The 21,496-nt window shown below is 35.4% G+C and overlaps 1 protein-coding gene across 3 annotated transcripts in view; it reads right to left on the bottom strand.

Annotated features, from left to right (window-relative positions):
* Positions 1-21,496, bottom strand: part of RALGAPA1 (Ral GTPase activating protein catalytic subunit alpha 1) — a 270,966-nt gene that overhangs the window by 86,129 nt on the left and 163,341 nt on the right. For all 3 annotated transcript variants that reach the window (XM_049612882.1, XM_049612883.1, XM_049612884.1), the window contains 4 exons: positions 14,520-14,654; positions 13,930-14,113; positions 4,598-5,462; positions 1,950-2,021 (listed from right to left, as the gene is read on the bottom strand). In XM_049612882.1, the coding sequence (XP_049468839.1) occupies positions 1,950-2,021; positions 4,598-5,462; positions 13,930-14,113; positions 14,520-14,654 (1,256 nt within the window). The remainder of the gene's footprint in view (positions 1-1,949; positions 2,022-4,597; positions 5,463-13,929; positions 14,114-14,519; positions 14,655-21,496) is intronic.

Below are 21,496 nucleotides of genomic sequence, written 5' to 3'. Positions count from 1 at the left end.
AAAAGGCATAAAAAAGATAGACTGTAGCTTCAAAGGATGGTAACTGAGAAGTTTTGTTTAAAGGAAGGTAACAGGTGTGTTGATGGTAAAGGGTAAGTAGAAATACAAGATAAAGATGGGATAACTTTTTGAAGATCCTAGAGCAGTCAGAGAAGGTAGTAAGTAGAAGTACAGATGGGGGAAAAAAGGCTTTTCTGAAACTGAAGGTGAGCAAGAAAAGATGGCTCAATACAGAAATTTTAAAGCGAGGGGCGCCTGGGTGGCTCAGTCAGTTAAGTGTCCGATTTTTGCTCAGGTCATGATCTCAGGGTTGGCGGGTTGGAGCCCCGCCTCAGACTCTACTGACAACTCAAGAGCCTGGAGCCTGCTTCAGATTCTGTCTCTCTGTCAAAAATAAACACATTTTTTAAAAAAAGGAATTTTAAAGAGAGGAAGTTGTAAGTCAGAGTTGTTTGATATGGGAAAGGAATGAATTATCTTTACTATGCATTCCTATAGAATAATGATGGCATGCGGTTGGCTTGATTCAAATTAGTTCCTCAATCGTCAGAATCACTGAATTTAATTTATGAGATGTGACTAATGTGTGTTAAAATGTGAATGTGTGGAGGAAGAAGAAAGGTTAGGAACTATTGTTCTACCAGACTTTTATATAAGAGGTCAAACATTTAAATTGAATCCTTAATGAGGTTAGAATAGAGATGATCATTTGACTATAAAGAAGGGCTTAAAAAACAAAGAAGCGGTTTATAATAATTACTCTGAGAAACAAGGTAAGAAGTAAACAAGGGATAAGAAATTTGCTGAACAGGAGAGAAGGTATTGATAAAGTTAAGGAGCATGAATCTACACTAACTCCTATATCACAATGGTTTGATCATTTTCTCTAGTAATATACCTCTGCCTAGGAGTAGAGAAAGTAGATGTTAAGAATGATTCCAATTGGAGAACTGATTGGAATTAATATATATATTGATTATCTACATACCTAAATATATAAACTTAAATGGAAGAGTAGTTTTGAAAATGCCAGAAATGGTATTTTTATAGTTGACAATGTGCGAATTAGCTGGACAGGGCAAGTGAAATCAGAGGTTGGTGGCAGACTGACCGTGGAAACAGAAAAAGCAAAAAACTGGAAACATGAAAGTACAAAACAGCAGCTGACAAAGATGTGAGAGAGTGAGAAATGGATGTTAAGTAGGTTGTGGATTGGAGATCTCAGAAATACAGGCATTCTGAGTAATGGTAACATTCAAAGCATCGCTTTATTAATGTGTTTCTAGTTATACTGCCCCAAAGCACTTACCCATAAATTTTATTTTTTGAGTCTAGAAAAGAAAGTAGCACATATACATGTCAACCTTATAGGAATTCCAGTTAAGTGATATTCTGCAATTTCTAGCACTGGTTTCCCAGAAATCTTGTCCATGTACATCCCATATGCATCAAGAACCTAGATACCATTAAAATAATGATATGAGTTTTACATATCAAAACCTACATGTAAATGGGTACATAATCCAAGAGCTTAATCAGAAATCAGATTTATAGCAATAACCTACATCCATCTTTGTTCCATTAATATGTTTAGTATGTACTAGCTTGTATTCACCAGTCATTTCACTTGAGACCTCTGAGACTAATCAAAAAGGGTATGCTTGGAATATCTACATACAGGAAAACCAAAGGACATTTTATAGCTTCAATTAGATTTCTGCAATCAAAAGAATTCTGAAATGCATAAAAAAGGGTAAACAATTCCGAGATACCAAATACTTTAACATAGCCCTGAACTTTCTTCAAAAAGCTTATTACTGAAAGGTATAAATAAATGAAATGTAGTTCTTCTCAGAAAGTTAGAAATCAACAATACAGTATTATTCACACATAAAGAGAAATAGCTGACAGTTGCTAGTTATAAATTTGAAGGTTCTCCAACAACTTACCACTGTCTGGAATCCAAGTTCCTAAGTTCTCTCAGTAGTTTCTCATTTTTCTTCAGGAGATGAAAGCTCCTCCTAAACAGAGAGATTTATAAACATTTTCATCACCTTTGCAGTGAACAACATGACAGTCCCGGAAATACTTTCCACTCTACTCATGCAACTCTTAAACACTTTTCTTGCCTTTTCATACTTCTAACCCAAAGGAGAACAGACCCTAAAAGAAATGTAAAGAATATAGGTCATTATTTCTACTTAGGCCTTCACAGATTTCTGTTAGTGGATCATTATCTATTGGTCACTTCAATTTTTCCTTGCAGAAGCTTATAAAGCTCATATCCAGAAAAATGGACAAAAATATTTGTAGGTTCCTTAAGAGTTCCCTAAAAATATGTAAGAAAGCTGTTCCTAATGAGAAATAAAATACTCACAAAATCTAAATCATTACCAAGTAAGCATATAGATTACCAAGTAATCCAGATGGAATTTGCTTTGCTTTCTTGTTTTACCTTATGGGTATTTTTTACACTATGAAGCAATGTAGAAATTTCACCAAATAGGTTCTATAGGTGCTAAATATGTACAAATTATATACATCAAATCAATGTTTGCTGTGGCAAAATATAGCTTCCCACCTTTATTTTTTTTAAGAGACAGAATATGGACCATCCTATAGTAAAAGAGAATAGAGTGCACTCCTGTGAGTGGCAATTACCTACGTTTGGACATACCATCAGACAAATTGTGTTCCTGACAAAATGCCTTTCCCATAAGGTAGAGGATACTCCCTTCTAACAAACGGAAGGATTTAAATTAAGTAAGATTATAAACACTGGTCAATCAAGTAGAACTCCATTTCAGTGCTTCCCCTGCATTTAAATTACTCTTAAGATTTATTCATCCAGTGATACTTGAGCTCCCCTCTTACTGCAAATTGAACAAAAACAATACATTAAACAATGCTGCTTCTTCCACTTCCCTACAGCTTTTAGTATCAGAAATTTTAAAAATCAAATGTACAGTAATGCTTTACACTAGTGTACAATTTTGGCATTTTATGTACATTATCTAATTTAATTCTCATATTTATGTGAGATGAGAGTTATTTCCTCAACTTATAGTCTGAAGCTTAAAGATTAAATGACCTAATCTGGTTCTTCTGATTTAAATCTAATGCCTTTTCATTTAACTCTTACATGAATACTTTGTGTTTATTCCAAGTTTTTAACATGGTTTTTTACAATATATGTAAGAAAACAAAATTTTAAAAAATGAAATAAAGATTCTTTTCTTGATTTGATGCTAAATCTTGAGTTAATTTCTCTGATACAAACAAGAAAAGATCATACTGCTGTCACTCTAAAAAACCTGTTAGGCTGATGTGACATAAAAAGAAATATGTATTTCGGCTCCGCTCCCAGTTCCTGACACAGAGCTCCTAAAACTCTCGTAATTTCCTGAGTGACAAAGGTGACAGGAACATCTTACATAGAGCGCCTAAATCCCTTGCAATTCCTTGGTAACAGAAACATCTTTGTTCTGATGAGGTGATGCTTGGTGGGCTCCTAGAAAACTTCAGGATAAGGCTTGGACATCAGAAAGCACAAACCATGATTAGGAGCTTGGAACTTCAGAGGCGGCTCAGTCGGTTAAGCATCCGACTCCTGGTTTCGGCTCAGGTCGTATCTCACGATTTGTGAGTTTGAGCCCCGCATCGGGCTCTGTGCTGCTGGTACAAAGCCTGCTTGGGATTCTCTCTCTCCCTCTCTCTGCCCTTCCCCTGCTAGCACTCTGTCTCTCTCAAAATAAATAAATAAGCTTAAAAAAATAAAAATAAAAAGAAGCTTGGAACTTTCAGCCTCCCTATGGGGAAGGGAGAATGGTAATAATTAATCATACCTATATGAAGAGGTCTCCATAACAATCCCTACACTATGAGGTTCAAAGAGCTTCCCAGTTAGTCAACTCAATTCAATGTGCTGGAAGGGTGGCAGACCCCAACTCCACAGGAACAGAAGCTCCTGCAACTTGGGATCCTTTCAGACTTCACCCTACATGCCTCTTTATCTCTATGTTCATCTGTACCTTTAACTAACCTTTATAATAAACCGCTAAATAGAAGTAAATGTTTAATGAGTCATTATAGTGAATTATCATTATAGGTGGTTATCTGATTTGTAGCTAGTTGGTCTTAAGTATGGACTTGCAACTTTTGTCTGAAGTGGGAGGCAGAACTTGTGGGTCTGAGCCCTTAATCTGTTTATGCTGACTCCAGTTAGTGCTGGAACTGCCTAGTGTGAAAAACCCACGTTTGGTGTCAGAAGCATTGTAAGAAAAAATAGTTTTTACTATCAGTTTACAAGAAGGTTGGAAAAATAAGATTTCTTTCAATTATATGAACTATAATTTCTTTTTTTTTAAATTTTAATTTTTTTTATGATTTCTAAGTCATAGTTTTACTACTCATTATGAAAATGTTAATAGTTAATTTATTGAGTTTTATTTTTATTCCCTTGAGTCCTGATCTGAAATCTGTCCAGTGGCCAAACAACTAATTGGCAGATAAAATTTAGTGAGGAAAAGAACAGAGACTAAAATGTTTGATCAAAAGATGAGTAAGATTAATGTTAAAAAAATTCTTTTATTCTTACCTTTTGTCCCAGGAGTTCATTCCCAATATGCTAAGAAGCAATCTGCAATAATAAAATGCTGACTGAGGCTTTTGAGGTGTTGGTTCATCTTGCTCCACAGCTTTCATGTTTAAGTCATTAAAGTGTTTCTCAACAAATTCTTTTTCCTCTGTATGCTGCTTAAGGATAGCATTAATAACATCATTTTCCTGTTTTTCAGAAATGCACACAGGTTGTGGAGCAGGAATATTAAGTGAAATTCCAGTTCTCTGTAAGCATTCAGGACTAGTTATACCTAAATATTGCAAAAGCTCATCAAGAACATCTTCTTCATCTCTTATGGTATCCCAAGTTGGTACAGTTTCTCTAAATCCTCTTTTAAACTGGAGGGAAACCCCATCATTTACTGTTATATCTTCTAAGCATTCATTAGATGTAGGAGGCTCTTCGACCTTCTCTTGACGAGATGATGAAAGTATGAGAGATGTAGGTTCTGACAAGCCACTCACAGGAGGTGGTCCATACAGGATGGCAGAATCCCAGGAATATTTTCCGGAGAGATCACGTACTATGATTCTGACATTTGAATTGGCTGATGCAAGGCCAGCTGATAAACCTCCTCCAGGTACACTCTCTTCTGATCTGATCTGGATACAGGACACTAAGGTTGTATTGTTCAACACAAAGAACTGGATATTTGGACTCTCAAAGAGTTCAGGAGAAAGTTCAGTACTTTCACTGTAATGATTGTCATGATTTTCACACACCTGACTTGTTAACATAGCAGGACCACCACTCATTGGATAATGGCCCAAGTGATTTACCAGATGTGTAATAACAGTGCGGGCGGCTATAGAGATTAATCCTTGTTGCATCTGAGTTTTCACTAGAAATAAGAAATATAAGTGAGTGGGGATACTGCTGCTTCCTAGGTAGGAAGTCATGTAACAATGAAATTTTTAGAAAACAAATGGAGATTTCATCACATTATCAAAATCATATTCAAATATTAGAGTAAATATTTTCAATTTAGATTCTGTTTTATAAGAATGATGGCAAAGAAGAAAACTCTTGATGAAGTTTTGTTAATTTTTTTAAAAAGCCCTTTTCAAAGTTTTGCTTATGGATTCACAATTTAAACTTAAGGCTTTATAAAGAAATCACACTTTCTTTTTTTTAAAGCTTTATTTATTTATTTAGAGAGAGAGCGCGTGAGCAGACGAGGGGCAGAGAGAGGGCAAGAAGAATCCCAAGCAAGCTCCGTGCTATCAGTGCAAAGCCCAATGCCAGGCTCAAACTCACGAACTGTGAGATCATGACCTGAGCCGAAATCAAGAACTGGACGGTTAACCTACTGAGCCATCCAGGCACCCCTGTAAATCATACTTGCAAAGAAGGATCACAAGTCTTATAAATCACTTAAAATCACTCAGTCCACAGATTAGAAAGCCAATGAAATCCAACTGATAAATTTTTTATCTCATGAGTAGATTCAGGGAAACTACATGACTTAACATGGCATTTAATTATGGTTTTTATCAATGATGTAAAAGTTTCAGAGAAAATAATCTTTTACTAAACTTTAGGAGTCAGGATCAATTTAAACAGTGAATCAACGTAACCAGTATATACCATGAAAACTTTCAGGGAAATCATATTTTATGGGCCTGCTTATGTATTGTATTTTTGTAAGATATTCTTTTGGGTCATTGTGGTCCCAGTTAGTTGGATGTCAGAAGCATTTTTTCCCCTTCCTTACGCACATTAGGGAAAGCAAATAGATAAGGAGCATATCCATAGCAAGGAGTAAAAAAAGAAAACAAAGAATACAGCACTCAAGGGCATGAAATGGCAGGACCTGAAGGAGGAGGAAGAGTGGGGGGAGAAGGAAGACAGAAAACAGAATAAAGGGAGGAAGGAATAAGTGGAGAGAGACAATAACTTGGCAAAGCCCACTAGCCAAACACTGCCGGTGTGACTGCAAGCAGGTTGATGTGGAAGCCAATTCTAAAATGAGTGGTGTCGGGAAGTTGGGGACAGTCTTGATACTTTTCATCTACGAGGCAGGGGAAGAGTTGTCATTGGTAAGGAAGCACTCATCATTTATGTTAGAAGAGGATGTTTAGTTGTGTGTTTGTATGTGTGTGTACATACAGTGTTGTCTTAGTTATAGACGTGATTACAGAATGATTGTGTCTCTATATTGTTCTACCATAGTCATAGAGTGATCTTGTCTGAACACTGTTTATATTCTGAAAGTTAATCATTTGGAAACACTATGGCCTATCTGCCAGAATAAATCTAGATTTGAGAATGTCCTGATGATCAAAGTATTATCTACATAAATTCTTTAGTTTTAAGTGTACTTTGTGATGCATTTTGGCAACTGTACAGAGTTGTGTAACCACCAACATAATATGTAGCAAAATTCCGACATAAAAAAATAAATTATATTTTATGTAAATTATATCTCAATAAACTCCACTTTAAAAAAAAGTTTATTGTTGAAAGTGCTGCTATAAACATTGGGTACAAGTGCCCCTATGCATCAGCACTCCTGTATCCCTTGGCCTAAATGTCCATCAACTGATGAATAGATAAAGAAATTGTGGTTTATATACACAATGGAATACTACTTGGCAATGAGAAAGAATGAAATATGGCCTTTTGTAGCAATGTGGATGGAACTGAAGTGTTATGCTAAGTGAAATAAGTCATACAGAGAAAGACAGATACCATATGTTTCACTCTTATGTGGATCCTGAGAAACTTAACAGAAGACCATGGGGGAAGGGAAGGAAAAAAAAAAAGTTAGAGAGGGAGAGAGCCAACCCATAAGAGACTCTTAAAAACTGAGAATAAACTGAGGGTTGATGGGGAGTGGGAGGGAGAGGAGGGTGGGTGATGGGTATTGAGGAGGGCACCTGTTGGGAGGAGCACTGGGTGTTGTATGGAAACCAATCTGACAATAAATTTCATATTAAAAAAAAGTTTGTAAGGACATTAGCTTGTGCACTGCTCATGTGATGCTTAAAAAGAAGCAAGAGAAAAGAACAGTGTTATATTTTCAAGGCCATAGCCCTCACTGACTACAAGCAGAGATCAGCAAGAAACCAGCTGCTATGCCATTAATAGCAAAAACATCTTTTTCCATTATTCCAACTCTAAAAGAGAACTTTGGTTGACTTTGAAATGTTGGAGTATCAAAATTTTAATCTTCTTCCATTATCAATCATGTTTTATGACCACATACATGTATATATATGAATATTTTTCAGTTTACTTAAAAAGTTCCAATTATATTGAGTTGTTCTTCAATTATAAATACGCCTAGTTCTGAAAATCAGCTATTCAACACTAGATAACACTAAATGATTAACCTTAATTCAATCCTACATTTTTTCAAGACCATATGCAGGTCAAGTAAAAAGATATGTCATTGGATGAAAAAACAGAGAAGTGGCTTGAATGGAGTGTGTGCTTTCCCTTCCCCTCATTAAAACTTAGAATGTAATGAAAGTTCATGCTGTTGGGGACCTTACAGACAATTTAGCCAGTACTCATCATTTTGAATGTGAGGACAAGTGGGTACACAAGAGCTAAGAGATTGGTCTACCAAAGAACAGAGCTGGTCTTTTGCTTCCCAGTTCAGTGTTAGTTCCATCTTTACCACAACTCTAATTTCCGTATTTTTATCTTTTGTTAAAATGCCCTTTTCGGGGCGCCTGAGTCAGTTAAGGGTCTTGAGTCTTGAATTTGGCTCAGGTCATGATCTCATGGTTTGTGAGTTTGAGCCTCATGTCGGGCTCCGACTGACAGCCACGAGCTTGCTTGGGATTTCCTCTCTCTGCCCCTCCCCACTAGTGTTCTCGATTGCTCTCAAAATAAATAAACATTTTTAAAAAATGCCCTTTTCTTTTAGCAAATCACTGTGATATATGGAAACAATTCAACTTTTTTTCCCTGTATATAGTAACTTCAAAATAGTATTATTTAGCATACCTCAGTATCTATAAAGGCCAGATCAATTGAAAAGCTCATCTAACTAAGACCTAATCACATTTTAAATGGTAATAAAAGGGGTGTCTGGGTGGCTAAATTGTTTGAATGTCGACTTCAGCTCAGGTCATAGTCTTGCGGTTCGTGAGTTTGAGCCCTGTGTTGGGCTCTGTGCTGACAGTCTGGAGCCTGGAGCCTGCTCTGATTCTGTGTATTCCTCTCTCTCTGCCCCTCCCCTGCTTGGACTCTCTCCCTCCCAAAAATAAACAAACAGAAAAATTGTTATAAAAAATTGTAATTAAAGACATTACAAATTTTTTCATGTATGAAAAGAATTTTCTGTTCTTTCTTTGTCCTCCTCTTTTTGAGTGATAAACTTAAATATATGACTTGTTCTAAGCAATGAATCTTTTTTGTAGAACATTTTTGAGAAGTGAAAGAATATAATTTAATAGAAACAGATCACAAAACAGAGAAAAATTCCTGACTTCGCCTCTGGCTTGATCTGTGATCTTAGAGAAATCACATGTAACACCTCAAACACCATTTTTCTTTAAGAATAATACAGATCTTTTTTTATAAAGATGAATTGAAAACTTGTATACAAAGTTGAATATAACAGAAGCAATATAAATCATTCAATTTTGAGAGCATTATAAGTATCACAGGTTTTATGAGTTCCTTTTTCAAACTTACTTATAAATAAACTGCAAGAATGAGCCAGCTCTCCCCAAAACAAAACCCTAGTCCTAGGTTCCTGTCCATCCTATACATCCTCTTCTCAAAGGAAGAGACAGTGGGAATGCAGTTCAAATGAACTCATTTACGAATCTGTCATAATTACTAACACTGAGAATACTTACAAACTATATTTAGATTTTAGATGTAGGTAACAGCATTTTCTTTCCTAAGCTGCTTCTCTAAATTCAGGATATATATAAATATGGAAGGATAAAAATCTCTCAATTTGTTAATTGGACAATTTTATTTAAAATTTTGAGTTATGAACTATGGAACATATGTATCTCTCCTCAAAATCAATTTAGATATAAAGAAAACATGAAATTCTCTAATTTAGATATTCAAAATTAAATTCTAAATAACTAGCCTTGTGAGAAAATGTAACATGAAGATATCGATGCTTCTAAGGCTTTGTGTAACTAACATTCATTTAAATAAGTCTATTCAGGGTTGTCTTTTCAGATTGTCAGATTAAACAAACCCTACAGCATTTGCAGCAAACCCATAATTACAGATTATTACAGCATACAAAAGCAGCAAGACATAAAAAGCTGCTGCAATTCATTGCACTCTAATAGAACATGCAGAGGAAGTTAATTTTGGCAAATGCTTTAAATATTAGCTTTGCATAATATGTATAGGTGAAACTGTAATTAGGACAAAATGAATCCTTTGGAGCCTCCTTTCACTCTGACCCTGCAAATGATGTCTTTTTGCTAATAAGACTACTGCTATTTGACGAAAAGCCAACTTTACTACCTTGCTTTATTATTTAGTAAATTTAATAATTACACCTACTCCTGCCAATAGTCCTCAAATCAGACTCGTTCAATCTAATACTGAGCTTATTAGGGACACTCTATGTTTAGAAGTCTTTGGCCAAAAAAGTGCTTGAAGATGATGAAACATGCCTTAGACAAGGGCACAATGATTAGTCACTTTGCCATATTAAAAAAAAAAAAAAAAAAACGAACACAGCATGTTGTCACTATAGACCACAGGATCACCTGCTGTTGGCTTACAGCTGTTTCTAAAAGGTTCTGCATTAATCTGGTCCTTTATACCTTTAAGAAAGTCCAAAGGGAACAACTTAGCACATTTAGAGAACAATACTCCACAGAGTATTTGGTATCAATATAAAACTCATCTATTTAAATCTTTACCTTTGTGTCTTTTACTGTAACTGTTAATGGTACAGTAAATTTTGTCTGAAATACATTAAAAACTCCCTTTACATAAGTAAACTACCTGTTTCACTGTTTAACAAGTGTGCTATACTGCCCTCAGGCTTCATCATTTTACCCTTTTGAGAATAATGCAAAAAGTAACTAATCTTTTCAGATAATTTTGCTTTTAAGTAAAATAAACAGTTTTACTATACCAAATCTAAAGAATTAAATATATAAAGTTGTCTATATATCAATTATGGTCTAAATTATTTTGCTATACTATGCTTCCCAGTATATCTCTACTATATCTGAGCTTCAATTTAAAACTTATATTCTTATTTCAGTTCTGTATACAGCTGACCCTTGAAAAATATGGGGGTTAGGGCACTGACCCCTCCATGCAGTGAAAAATCCACGTTTTAACTTTTTACTTCTCCCAAACTTAACTGCGAATAGCCCATTGTTCACAGAAAGCCTTACCAACAACATAAGCAGTTGATTAACACACATCTTGAATGTTTTTTTTGTATTGTATACTGTATTCTTATAATAAAGCTAAATAAAGGAAAATCATAAACGAGAAAAAATATATTTATAGTAAAAAAAAAAATCCATGTGTCAGTGGACCTGCACAGTTCAAACCCATACTGGTCAAGGGTCAACCGTATTTGTGTTTTAGAGAAACTATTAGCAATTTGTGACCAATCCCAAACCCTAGCCCTATTTCTTTGATGTGTAACTTCATATCTTTATTTGCATTCTATGTCACCAATCCATCATCATGGCCACATCTTAGATGTCTTGAACATTTATAACTATTACACCTTTAAAAATCAAACTCGTCCAGGGCACCTGAGTGGCCCAGTCGGTTCAGTGTCCAACTCTTGGTTTCGGCTTAGGTCATGATTTCACAGTTTGGGACACTGAGCCCCAAGTTGGGCTCTGTGCTGACAGTGTGGAGCCTGCTTGGGATTCTCTCTCTTCCCTCTTTGTCCCTATCCAATTTGTATACTTTTTCTCTCTCAAAATAAATACACTTAAAAAAATTTTTAAAAATTAAATAAAAATCAAACTCTCACTTAATAGCTTACTCTTTGACCACAATCTCCTCATCTAGTAATTTTCCCATTCTGTTTTGTAGAGCCCTTGGAGAGGGCTGTCAGGAGATGGAGAGAATAGAGTTCAGTAGGACCCAAGGCCTCCACCCTGCTGCAGCTCTGCTTTTATCAGTTTTACAAAGTGGGCTTCCTTGTGAAATTTATTTGCAGGGGTTCCACTGCTTAAAAACTCATTTTAAAAACTACTGTCCTAACATACTGATGCTCTCAGTGATTCTCAACCTCGGCTGCATATTAACCACCCGCAAAGCCTTAAAAAATCCTAGCAATCCCAAATCAATATATCAAAATCTCTATGGATGGGAAGAGAGCAGCAGTATTTCAATGTGCAACCAAGGCTGAGAATCACCGTTCTAACTTACTACCAACATTTACTTTCTGATTCAATGAATCACTCCATTTTCTTCCAACTTATTAGCCATTTCCTAGCATCAGTTCAACCCTCACCAAGCCTTGATTCCATGGCTAAACCATATACCAACATTCTGAAAACCACAGTTCCCAGCTATTCTGCCACATCCACCTTACTGAATGCTGACTGGTGCAACTAAAACTCTGTAGTTTCCATTTTCTGTTGGACTCTCAATAACATCTGCTAATCCCCTTAATCTACTTCCATCTTCTTTTTCTTTCTGGGTCAGAATAAGGACTAATATTAGCATCTATACTTTCTAGCTCACTCTTCAGGAGCTTCACCCTACTAATGATCCCCTTCCCATCTTCCTTCTCAGTTTATAGAAGTTCAAGTCTCTTCATCCTTAGAAATCCTTTACCTCTGCTGAGAATTATTTTTTAGCTTACTTACTGTCTTATCATTTATCTTTCTTTTTTATACAGTCCAGCTTCTTTAAAGAGTACTTTTGACAAATGGCTCTATTTCTTTAACTCCTCTTTGCTCTTCAACCCACAGCCATCCACTTCTCCCTCCTACTTCTCTGCTGAAACTAAAGCAGACATATTTTTCAGTCTTTCTGCATCTGGCCTATCATTTAATACCATTACCCAATCTTTTAAATATCTTTCTCCTGTTTTTGTTTCTGAGAAATTATTCTCTCCCAGTTTTCCTTCCTTTCCAACTTTTTTTCTTCTCAGAATACACACATATGTGCGCGTGTTGTGTGTAGACAAATATAGATTCCTAACAAAGACCTTTCTGCTACGATTGAGATCTGCATATACAACAAACTGCCCACTAGCAGTCTTCATATGACTATCCGACATTCATCCCAAACTACACCATTTGCAATTATTGCACCTCCTCATTCTCCTTCCCAAACCTCTAGCCTTTCTCATATTCTTGGTCTACTTTGGGAGAGATCTAACCAATTTAGGCCTTTAGCAATTCTTGGTAGGCCTATTGCAACAGCTTCATGATTGGTTTCTCTGATCCTGGTTTAACTTTCCTAAAATCAATCTTTACCAGAGATCAGCAAACTTTTTCTGTAAGGGGCAGATAGTAAATATTTTCAGCTTTCTGGACCACATGATTTCGTTTGCAACTATTCAACACTACTGTTGTTGCACAAAAGCCGACACAATGATACATAAATGAAAGCATGGATGTGTCCCAATAAAACTTTATTTACAGAAACAGGTGGCAGGCATGGGCCATAATCTGCCAACTCCATAAAACACTGCTTTCAAACTGCTCTCAGTACTAATTTTCTCATGTATATAACCTTCTTAAAACCCTTCAATAATTTGCTGGGTTCCTCTAAACTACCTCTGTGTCTTAAATGTACTTTTATTTTTATACTCGTATTTAAAGGTTATTTATTTACATCTTTCTCTTATATCTGAAAGTAAACTCTCTGAATGTAAAAACTATGTGGCTTAAAAAAAACGTTACTGAGTTCACTACCTACCAAGAGCTGTACAAAGGGTTTTACACATATTATCTTATTCAGTACTCAAAACAACCACGAGGGAATAAATATTATCAGCCCTATTTTATAAATAAGGAAACAGACATAGCCACTCAGCTAGTAAATGAGAGTCAAAATTCAATACCACATCTTTTAGACTCCAAAGCTAAATCTCTTATTCCATTATAGAAATCCTATGATGTATAAAGTAAAGTATCAAAAAAAACCTTACCAGAATAACTTCACTAGAAGTATAAAGGGAGTGTCATCACATATAATCTTAGTAACTGTGTTTCTGAAGTTATTTTTTAAACTAAAAATGAACTTTGCTAGAATATACATGGTGAGATACAGAACTACAAAGTAAGATATACTCATCTCCATTATTTTTACTTATGGCCTCAAATCATACTTTGAGAAAATCCAAGAAATAATACTGTCCTAAAGTGAATTCCTTTTACCTTCTGTCACTGGCTGAAGTTTAGAAGATCGTTCCGAATCTGGAGAGTGAAGAGGTTCAGGCTCTTTCAGACTTTCCAAATGCATAAAAGGGTCATAATCTACAGATGCCAAGTCAGAGAGGCTCATTGGAAAATACCTTGGATTGCTAAAACACTGAGCTCCATAAACACACCCATGTAATACCTGGAAGTATGAGGGAAAACAGTTTTCCTTTTCAGTGAAGATAAATAAATAAAGATAAATGGAGAAAAATGACAACTGGTAATACAAGAGCTTGAAAAATTTTTTAAATATTTTAAAACTCAGTTCTTCAATCAAGGTAAAATTTAATGCCTTTTAATAACAAGAATGAGTAAATTTAACTAGTGATTCTCACATTCCATAAGGATTTGACTCCTTTCAAAAATCTGCAGTAAAGCAGAAGCATCTTGTAGGAAGAAGTTTTAATTACTCTTAGGTACTATAAGATAAATCTATGTTCTTAGAAAATATCTAGCTCTAAAAACAAAAATGTAATACCAAGAAATGTTATTTCTTTAGGTTTTAAAAACTGTGGTTACCAAATAAACAATAAAGCAAATAAGGTTACCTTATAAATGCAATTGAGGACAGATTTTTCTATTTTATCATTTTCTGCTCCTGTAGCATGGACTGGTTGGAGCAGTGTCTTTAGAGGTAAGGCCATGATCCAGTCCAGGAGGCACAGAAGTAAGGATACAACCAACTGTAACAACAACAAAAGAGATGATTATGACTGTAAACTCACAAAACAAGAGTTTTAATACATTTAACAGAAATTCACCAACTTATTTTTTGTCTTCCAAAATTTATTTCAGGAATAAAATCAACCCTAATTCTACTATGAATATTTACTTAGATCTGATTTGAAGATATTGTATATGAACATTATGGTGGGTTTCTTCCTCATATTTTAAAGCTAGCACAATGGAACTTTAAGTGTAATAAACAGGACGGCAAAAATTATTTAAAATTCCTATAAAACGCTGAGCCTAAAACAGAACAGACATCAATTAGCTTGACTTATTTAAAACTGTTCAAGGAATAGATCACAAATGAAAGGTTGAGTTCACATATATCAAAAATATTTCTACATTCCTTTTAAAGAACAAAAAGAACCAGTAAAACATCAAAAAACTAACATCCTCAATATAACCAGAAAACAGAACATCCAGACTTCAAATTATCTGTGAGTAGAAACTATCCGCAAATCCCAGCAAGCTTTTCCTCATTATCCCATTACAAACTTTCATGAAGAGCAAGGGCAGTTTAGGAAAAATTGTAAAAGAGAAGCAAGAACTAGGTATAAAGCTAAAAACCAAGCCAGAAAGAAAAATTACCCTAAGTATGAGAATATTGAAAAGTGTACTGGTAGATACGGAGTAGAAAAAAGGACTTAAAAGTACACACAGGAAAGGTAATGCTTTGGAGAAGAAGAATGTTAAGAAGGAATAGGGAGACATCCTGTGGCAAACATGTAGTAAAATGAAAAAGCAGAATTTAGGATCCTGCAAGACTTAAACAAATTTTAAAAATTGATGGGCTTATAATTTCTCTCCTCCTTAAAAAGCATCATCCAATAAACTGATGGATCTACCAATTCCTCCCCTTAAAAAGACAATAAAGACACTAAACTTTGTTGAATCACCAGATGAGGGAGCTCTTGAAGTAGGAATCTTATAAACCACCCCAAGCCACCAGTCCTGTTCACAGAAATGCAGAAGCAGCCTTCATCTATATAAAACTATTATAAAAAGAAAACAAAAAATGAGAATCTAAACAGTTCAACTGATGAAACCCCTGCTCAAAAAACCCAATTATGAAGGAGAAGAAAACTATAACACAACATTCTAATCTAAATTACATATTATCAAACAGCATTTAAAAAATATATATATATTTATTATCAAGTTAGCTAACATACAGTATATACAGTATGCTCTTGGCTTCGGGAATAGATTCTCATGATTCATTATTTACACACAACACCCATGTTCATTCCAACAAGTAAAAGCATTTAGATATGGAGGACAAAGAAAACCCCATCTTAAATCAGAAATTACAAACTAAGAATAGAATTCTTAGAATTTAGAAATTAAAAACTAAGAACTAAGAAAGGAAGAATTGTTTCACGTCAAGAAAAGAAGTAAAATGACAAAATCATATTAGAAATGAAGCCTAGATTACAGGATGCCTAAAGAAGAATAAATTTGAAAAAAACAAAAACAAAATTTAATATGGGGCTTTGATGAATAGTGGGAAAACAATTAAAAGAATAAAAATGAGATTTAAAATAAGATAAAAAGTGTCAGAGAAAAAATGTTTGAGATAAAGAGAGAAAAAGAATATCCAATTTACATATTTGGAGTCTCTGTATATATACATATTAAAAAGGTTCACCAGAAGCCAGGACAAACTGACCTGCAATAATCAACTCTAACACATATCCTGGTAAAACTTTAAAAGTAAGACTTCAAACATAAAGAAAAAAGATATCCTTAGGGCCTCCTGGAAAAAAAGATGCAATAATTTAGAAGGGCAAGAGAATAAAACAGGCTTCAGACTTCTCAAAAACAATACACAAAGCAAGGCAACATTTAAAAAAAAACAAAAAACTTCAAGGAAAGTAAATGTGAACCTAAGGATTCTATATCTAGCAAAGATGTTTCTCAAGTATCAGGGTTACAAAAAAAGTTTTAAATATACCAGCCCTCAGGGAATTCTGTATTTATAGGCCTGTCCTGAAGAATAAAGATGAACTTCATCTAACCAAATAGTTGACTGAGGAACTTCAGCAAAAAGAATGGTATTTGATACACATAGTTACAAAAGCTAAGACTAAAAAAATAAAGGTAGAGATGAGCGTGGAAGAATCATTTATTATATGACTTATCCTATGTGTTATATGTAGAAATAAAGTAACTAAAAATGGAGGCAAAGAGAGAAGAAAAGTAAAATAAGCTCATTTATTAACGTATATGAGATGAGATAAAGGATACCATTAAATAATCACAAACCACACAAAAAAAGTGTTTTAAAAAATAAGAGGTTAAGAAAGCAAGGAAAAAAAGTATTTTTAAAAGGCATACATAGAAATGTAACCACAAGAACAAAGTATAAAATTCCCTGAATACCAAAAGGAACTTTAAAAATAGAACAAAGGAAATATATCTTGTAGACAAAGAAACACAGACGCAAATTAGAATTCAAACCAAAAAGCACTCATGTTAAAAGCTACAATTCAAATGAAATGAAGACTTACGGGTATCTATGTATCAAATAACACAGTGACTATCTTTATAAAGCAAAAACTACAATAGATGCAAAGAAATATAAAAACATTTAGCAAACTTTAACACACCACTCAGTATAAGACAGATCAAGTGGACAAAATACAGGCATACTTATTTCATTGTGCCTCACTTTACTGCACTTCACAGGTACTGTGTACTTTACAAATTGAAGGTTTGTGGCAACCCTGTCTTAAGCAAGTGTTTGAGCACCATTTTCTGACAGCATTTGTTCACTTTGTGTCTCTGTGTCACATACCGGAAATTCTCGCAATATTTCTAACTTTTCCATTTTTATTGTTATTATATTTATTATGGTGATCTGTGACCTCTGATGTTATTACTGTAATTGTTTTGGGGTGCTACAAACTGTGTCCATGTAAGTTAGCAAACTTAATCAGTAAACATTGTGTGTGTTCTGACTGCTCCATTAATCAGCTATTCCCCATCCTTTTTCCTCAGGCCACCCTATTCCCTGAAACACAACAATACTCAAATTAGGCCAATTAATAATCTACAATGGCCTCTAGTGTTCAAGTGAAAGAGTCACGTGACTCTCACTTTAATCAAAAGCTAGAAATTAAATTTAGTGAGGAAGGCATGTCTAAAGTCAAGACAAGCTGAAAGCTAGGCTTCTTGTGCCAAACAGCCTAGATGTGAATAAAAAGGAAAAGTTTTTGAAGGAAATTAAAAGTGCTACTCTAGTGAACACATAAATGATAAGAAAGCAAAACAACTGTGTTTGCCAATACAGAGAAAGTTTTATGGTTTGGATGGAGGATCAAACCAGCTGCAAAATTCCTTACGTCAAAGCCTAACCCAGAGCAAGGCTCTAACTCTCTTAAATTCTATGAAAGCTGAAGGAGCTAAGGAAGCTACAGAAAAGAAGTCTAAAGCTAGCAGACATTGGTTCCTGAAGTTTAAGGAAAGAAATCATCTACATAACATAACAGTGCAAGATGAGGTAGGAAATGGTGATACAGAGGCTGCAGCAAGTTATCCAGAAGATGCAGCCAAGAAAACTAATGAAAGTAGCTACACTAAACAACAGATTTTCAATGTAGACAAAACAGCCTTCTATTTGAAGAAGATGCACCTAGGACTTTCATGGCTAGAGGGAAGTCAATGTCTGGCTTCAAAGCTTCAAAGGACAGGCTGCCTCTTTTGGTGGGGGCTAATGCAGCTAGCGCCTTTAAGTTGAAGCCAGTGTTCATTTACCATTCCAAAAATCCTCGGGCCCTTAAGAATTATGCTAACTCTATTCTGCCTGTACTCTATACATGGAACAGCAAAGCCCGGATAACATCACATCTGTTTACAACATGGTTTACTGAATATTTTAAGTCCAAGAGCTCTGATGGAGATGCACAATGAGGTTAATGTTGTTTTCATGCCTGCTAACACAACATCCATTCTGCAGCCCCTGGATCAAGGAGAAATTTTGACTTTCGGGTCTTATTATATAAGAAAGACACTTCATAAGGTTATAGCTGCCATGGATAGTGATTCATCTGAAGGATCTGGGTAAACCAAATTGAAAACCTTCTGGAAAGGATTCGCCATTCTGGATGCCATTAAGAACATTCATGATTAGGGATGCCTGGTGGCTCAGTCCATTAAGCATCTGACTTTGGCTCAGGTCATGATCTCACAGTTTGTGAATTCAGGTCCTGTGTCGGGCTCTGTGATGACAGCACAGAGCCTGGAGCCTGCTTTCAGATTCTGTGTCTCCCTCTCTCTCTGCCCCTGCCCCACTTGCCCTCTGTCTCTCTCTTCTCTCTCAAAAATAAATGAACATTAAAAAAAATTAAAAAAAAAAAAACATTCACGATTCATGGGAAGTGGTCAAAATGTCAACGTTAACAGGAGTATGGAAGAAGTGACTTCAAATTTCATGGATGACTTTGAGAGGTTGAAGATTTCTGTGGAGGAGATAACTGCAGTATTGGTAGAAATAGCAAGAGAACTAGAATTAGAAGTGAGGTCTGTAGATGTTGACTGGACTACTATAATGTCATGATCAATATTTAATGAATTAGGAGTTGCTTCTCATGAATAAGGAAAGAAAGTGGTTTCTTGAGATGAAATCTCTTCCTGGTGAAGATGTTGTGAAGATGTGAAATTACAACAAAAGATTTAGAATATTACATAAACATACATAGTTGATAAAATGGCAACATCGTTTCAAAGGACTGATTCCAATTTTGAAAGAAATTCTACTGTGGGTAAAGTGCTATCAAACAGGATTGTATGCTAGAGAAATTGTGGTGGAAAAAAGTCAATCAATGTGGCAAACTTCCTTACTGTTTTATGTTAAGAAATTGCCACAGTTGCCCCAACCTGGAGCAATCACCGTGATCAGCCACCAGGGCTAAGGCAAGACCCTCCACCAGTAAAAAAGATTACAATTTATTGAAAGCTCAGATGATGGTTAGCATTTTTTAGCAATAAAGTATTTTTAAAAATGTTAAAAAAATTTTTTTTAATGTTTATTTATTTTTGAGACAACGCAAGAGACAGAGCGCAAGCAGCAGAGGGACAGAGGGACACACAGAATCTGAAGCGGGCTCCAGGCTCTGAGCTGTCAGCCCAGAGCCAGACGCGGAGCTCGAACTCATGAATTGTAAGATCATGACCTGAGCCAAAGTCGGACGCTTAACCGACTGAGGCACTCAGGCGCCCCAGCAATAAAGTATTTTTAAATTAAGGTATATACATGGTGTTTTTGAACATATTGCTATTGCACACTTAATAGACTATAATGCAGGTTTTTTTTTTTTAAAGGTAGGGCTTTTTTATTTTTAAATAATTTGAGAGAGAGAAAGCACACAAGTCAGGGAGAGCGGCAGAGGGGGGAGAGAGAATCTTAAGCAGGTTCCATGCTCAGTGTGGAGCCCAACACAGGGCTCGATCCCATGACCCTGGCTGGGACCATGACCTGAGCCAAAATTCAGAGTCAGATGCTCAGTCAACTGAGCCACCCAGGAACCCCAGACTATAGTGTAGTTTAAGCATAACTTTTATATGCACGGAGAAACCAAAAAATTCATTTTATTTGCTTTACTGAGATATTCACTTTATTGTGGTAGTTTGAAACCAAACCCAAATATTTCTAAGGTATGCCTGTATAATCCATTTGAATAAAAGTTATTTGCGATCCTCTTCTCTTTTGCATCGTTTGTGGGAATGCAAGCTGGTGCAGCCACTCTGGAAAACAGTATGGAGGTTCCTCAAAAAATTAAAAATAGAACTACCCTATGAACCAGCAATTGCACTACTAGGTATTTATCCAAGGGATACAGGTGTGCTGTTTCAAAGGGACACATGCACCCCCATGTTTATAGCAGCACTATCAACAATAGCCAAAGTATGGAAAGAGCCCAAATGTCCAACGATGGATGAATGAAGAAGATGTGGTATATATATATACAATGGGGTATTACTCGGCAATCAAGAAGAATGAAATCTTGCCATTTGCAACTACGTGGATGGAACTGGAGGGTATTATGCTAAGTGAAATTAGTCAGAGAAAGACAAATCTATGACTTCACTCCTATGAGGACTTTAAGACATAAAACAGATGAACATAAGGGAAGGGAAACAAAAATAACATAAAAACAGGGAGGGGACAAAACATAAGAGACTGTTAGAGAACAAACAGAGGGTTAGTGGAGGGGTTGTGGGAGGGGGGATAGGCTAAATGGGTAAGGGGCATTAAGGAATCTACTCCTGAAATCATTGTTGCACTATATGCTAACTAATTTGGATGTAAATTTTAAAAAAGTTTTTAAAAATGTGGGAATGGATCCTTCCACAATAAACATCTCAAGCGCACTGGATATGTCATATTTTTAAGCTCATATGGGCAGTAGTGTTTTCAAAGGGCAGTAGGAGCATCTGCCCAATGGGAAGGAATATTTTATCACTGTCATTGTTTATCTTGATGCTGACAATAAAAAGCAAGCTGACTTTAAAAAAAAAAAGTTACTTGAGATCCTCAATACTACTTAATAGCATCAAAGAGAGCTTGTCACCAAGAGTCTAAAAACGGCTAGTACGGAATTTGAAGAAATAGATCCAAGTAATTTTAGACACTGATTATTCACTTTAAAAGGCAAAGCTGAACTTTTAAATCTGATTATCCATTTGGAAAAACAACAAAAATTAACTCCCTATCTCAAAACATACAGAATAAACTTCAAATGGATGAGGGATAAACATTGTAAGGAATGAAACCATACAAGTGCTAGAAGAAAAC

Source organism: Panthera uncia (genome assembly GCF_023721935.1).
Source record: "Panthera uncia isolate 11264 chromosome B3 unlocalized genomic scaffold, Puncia_PCG_1.0 HiC_scaffold_1, whole genome shotgun sequence".
NCBI lineage: Eukaryota > Metazoa > Chordata > Mammalia > Carnivora > Felidae > Panthera > Panthera uncia.
The sequence above is the reverse complement of the archived record's forward strand: the minus strand, read 5'-3'. Positions and strand labels throughout refer to the sequence as shown.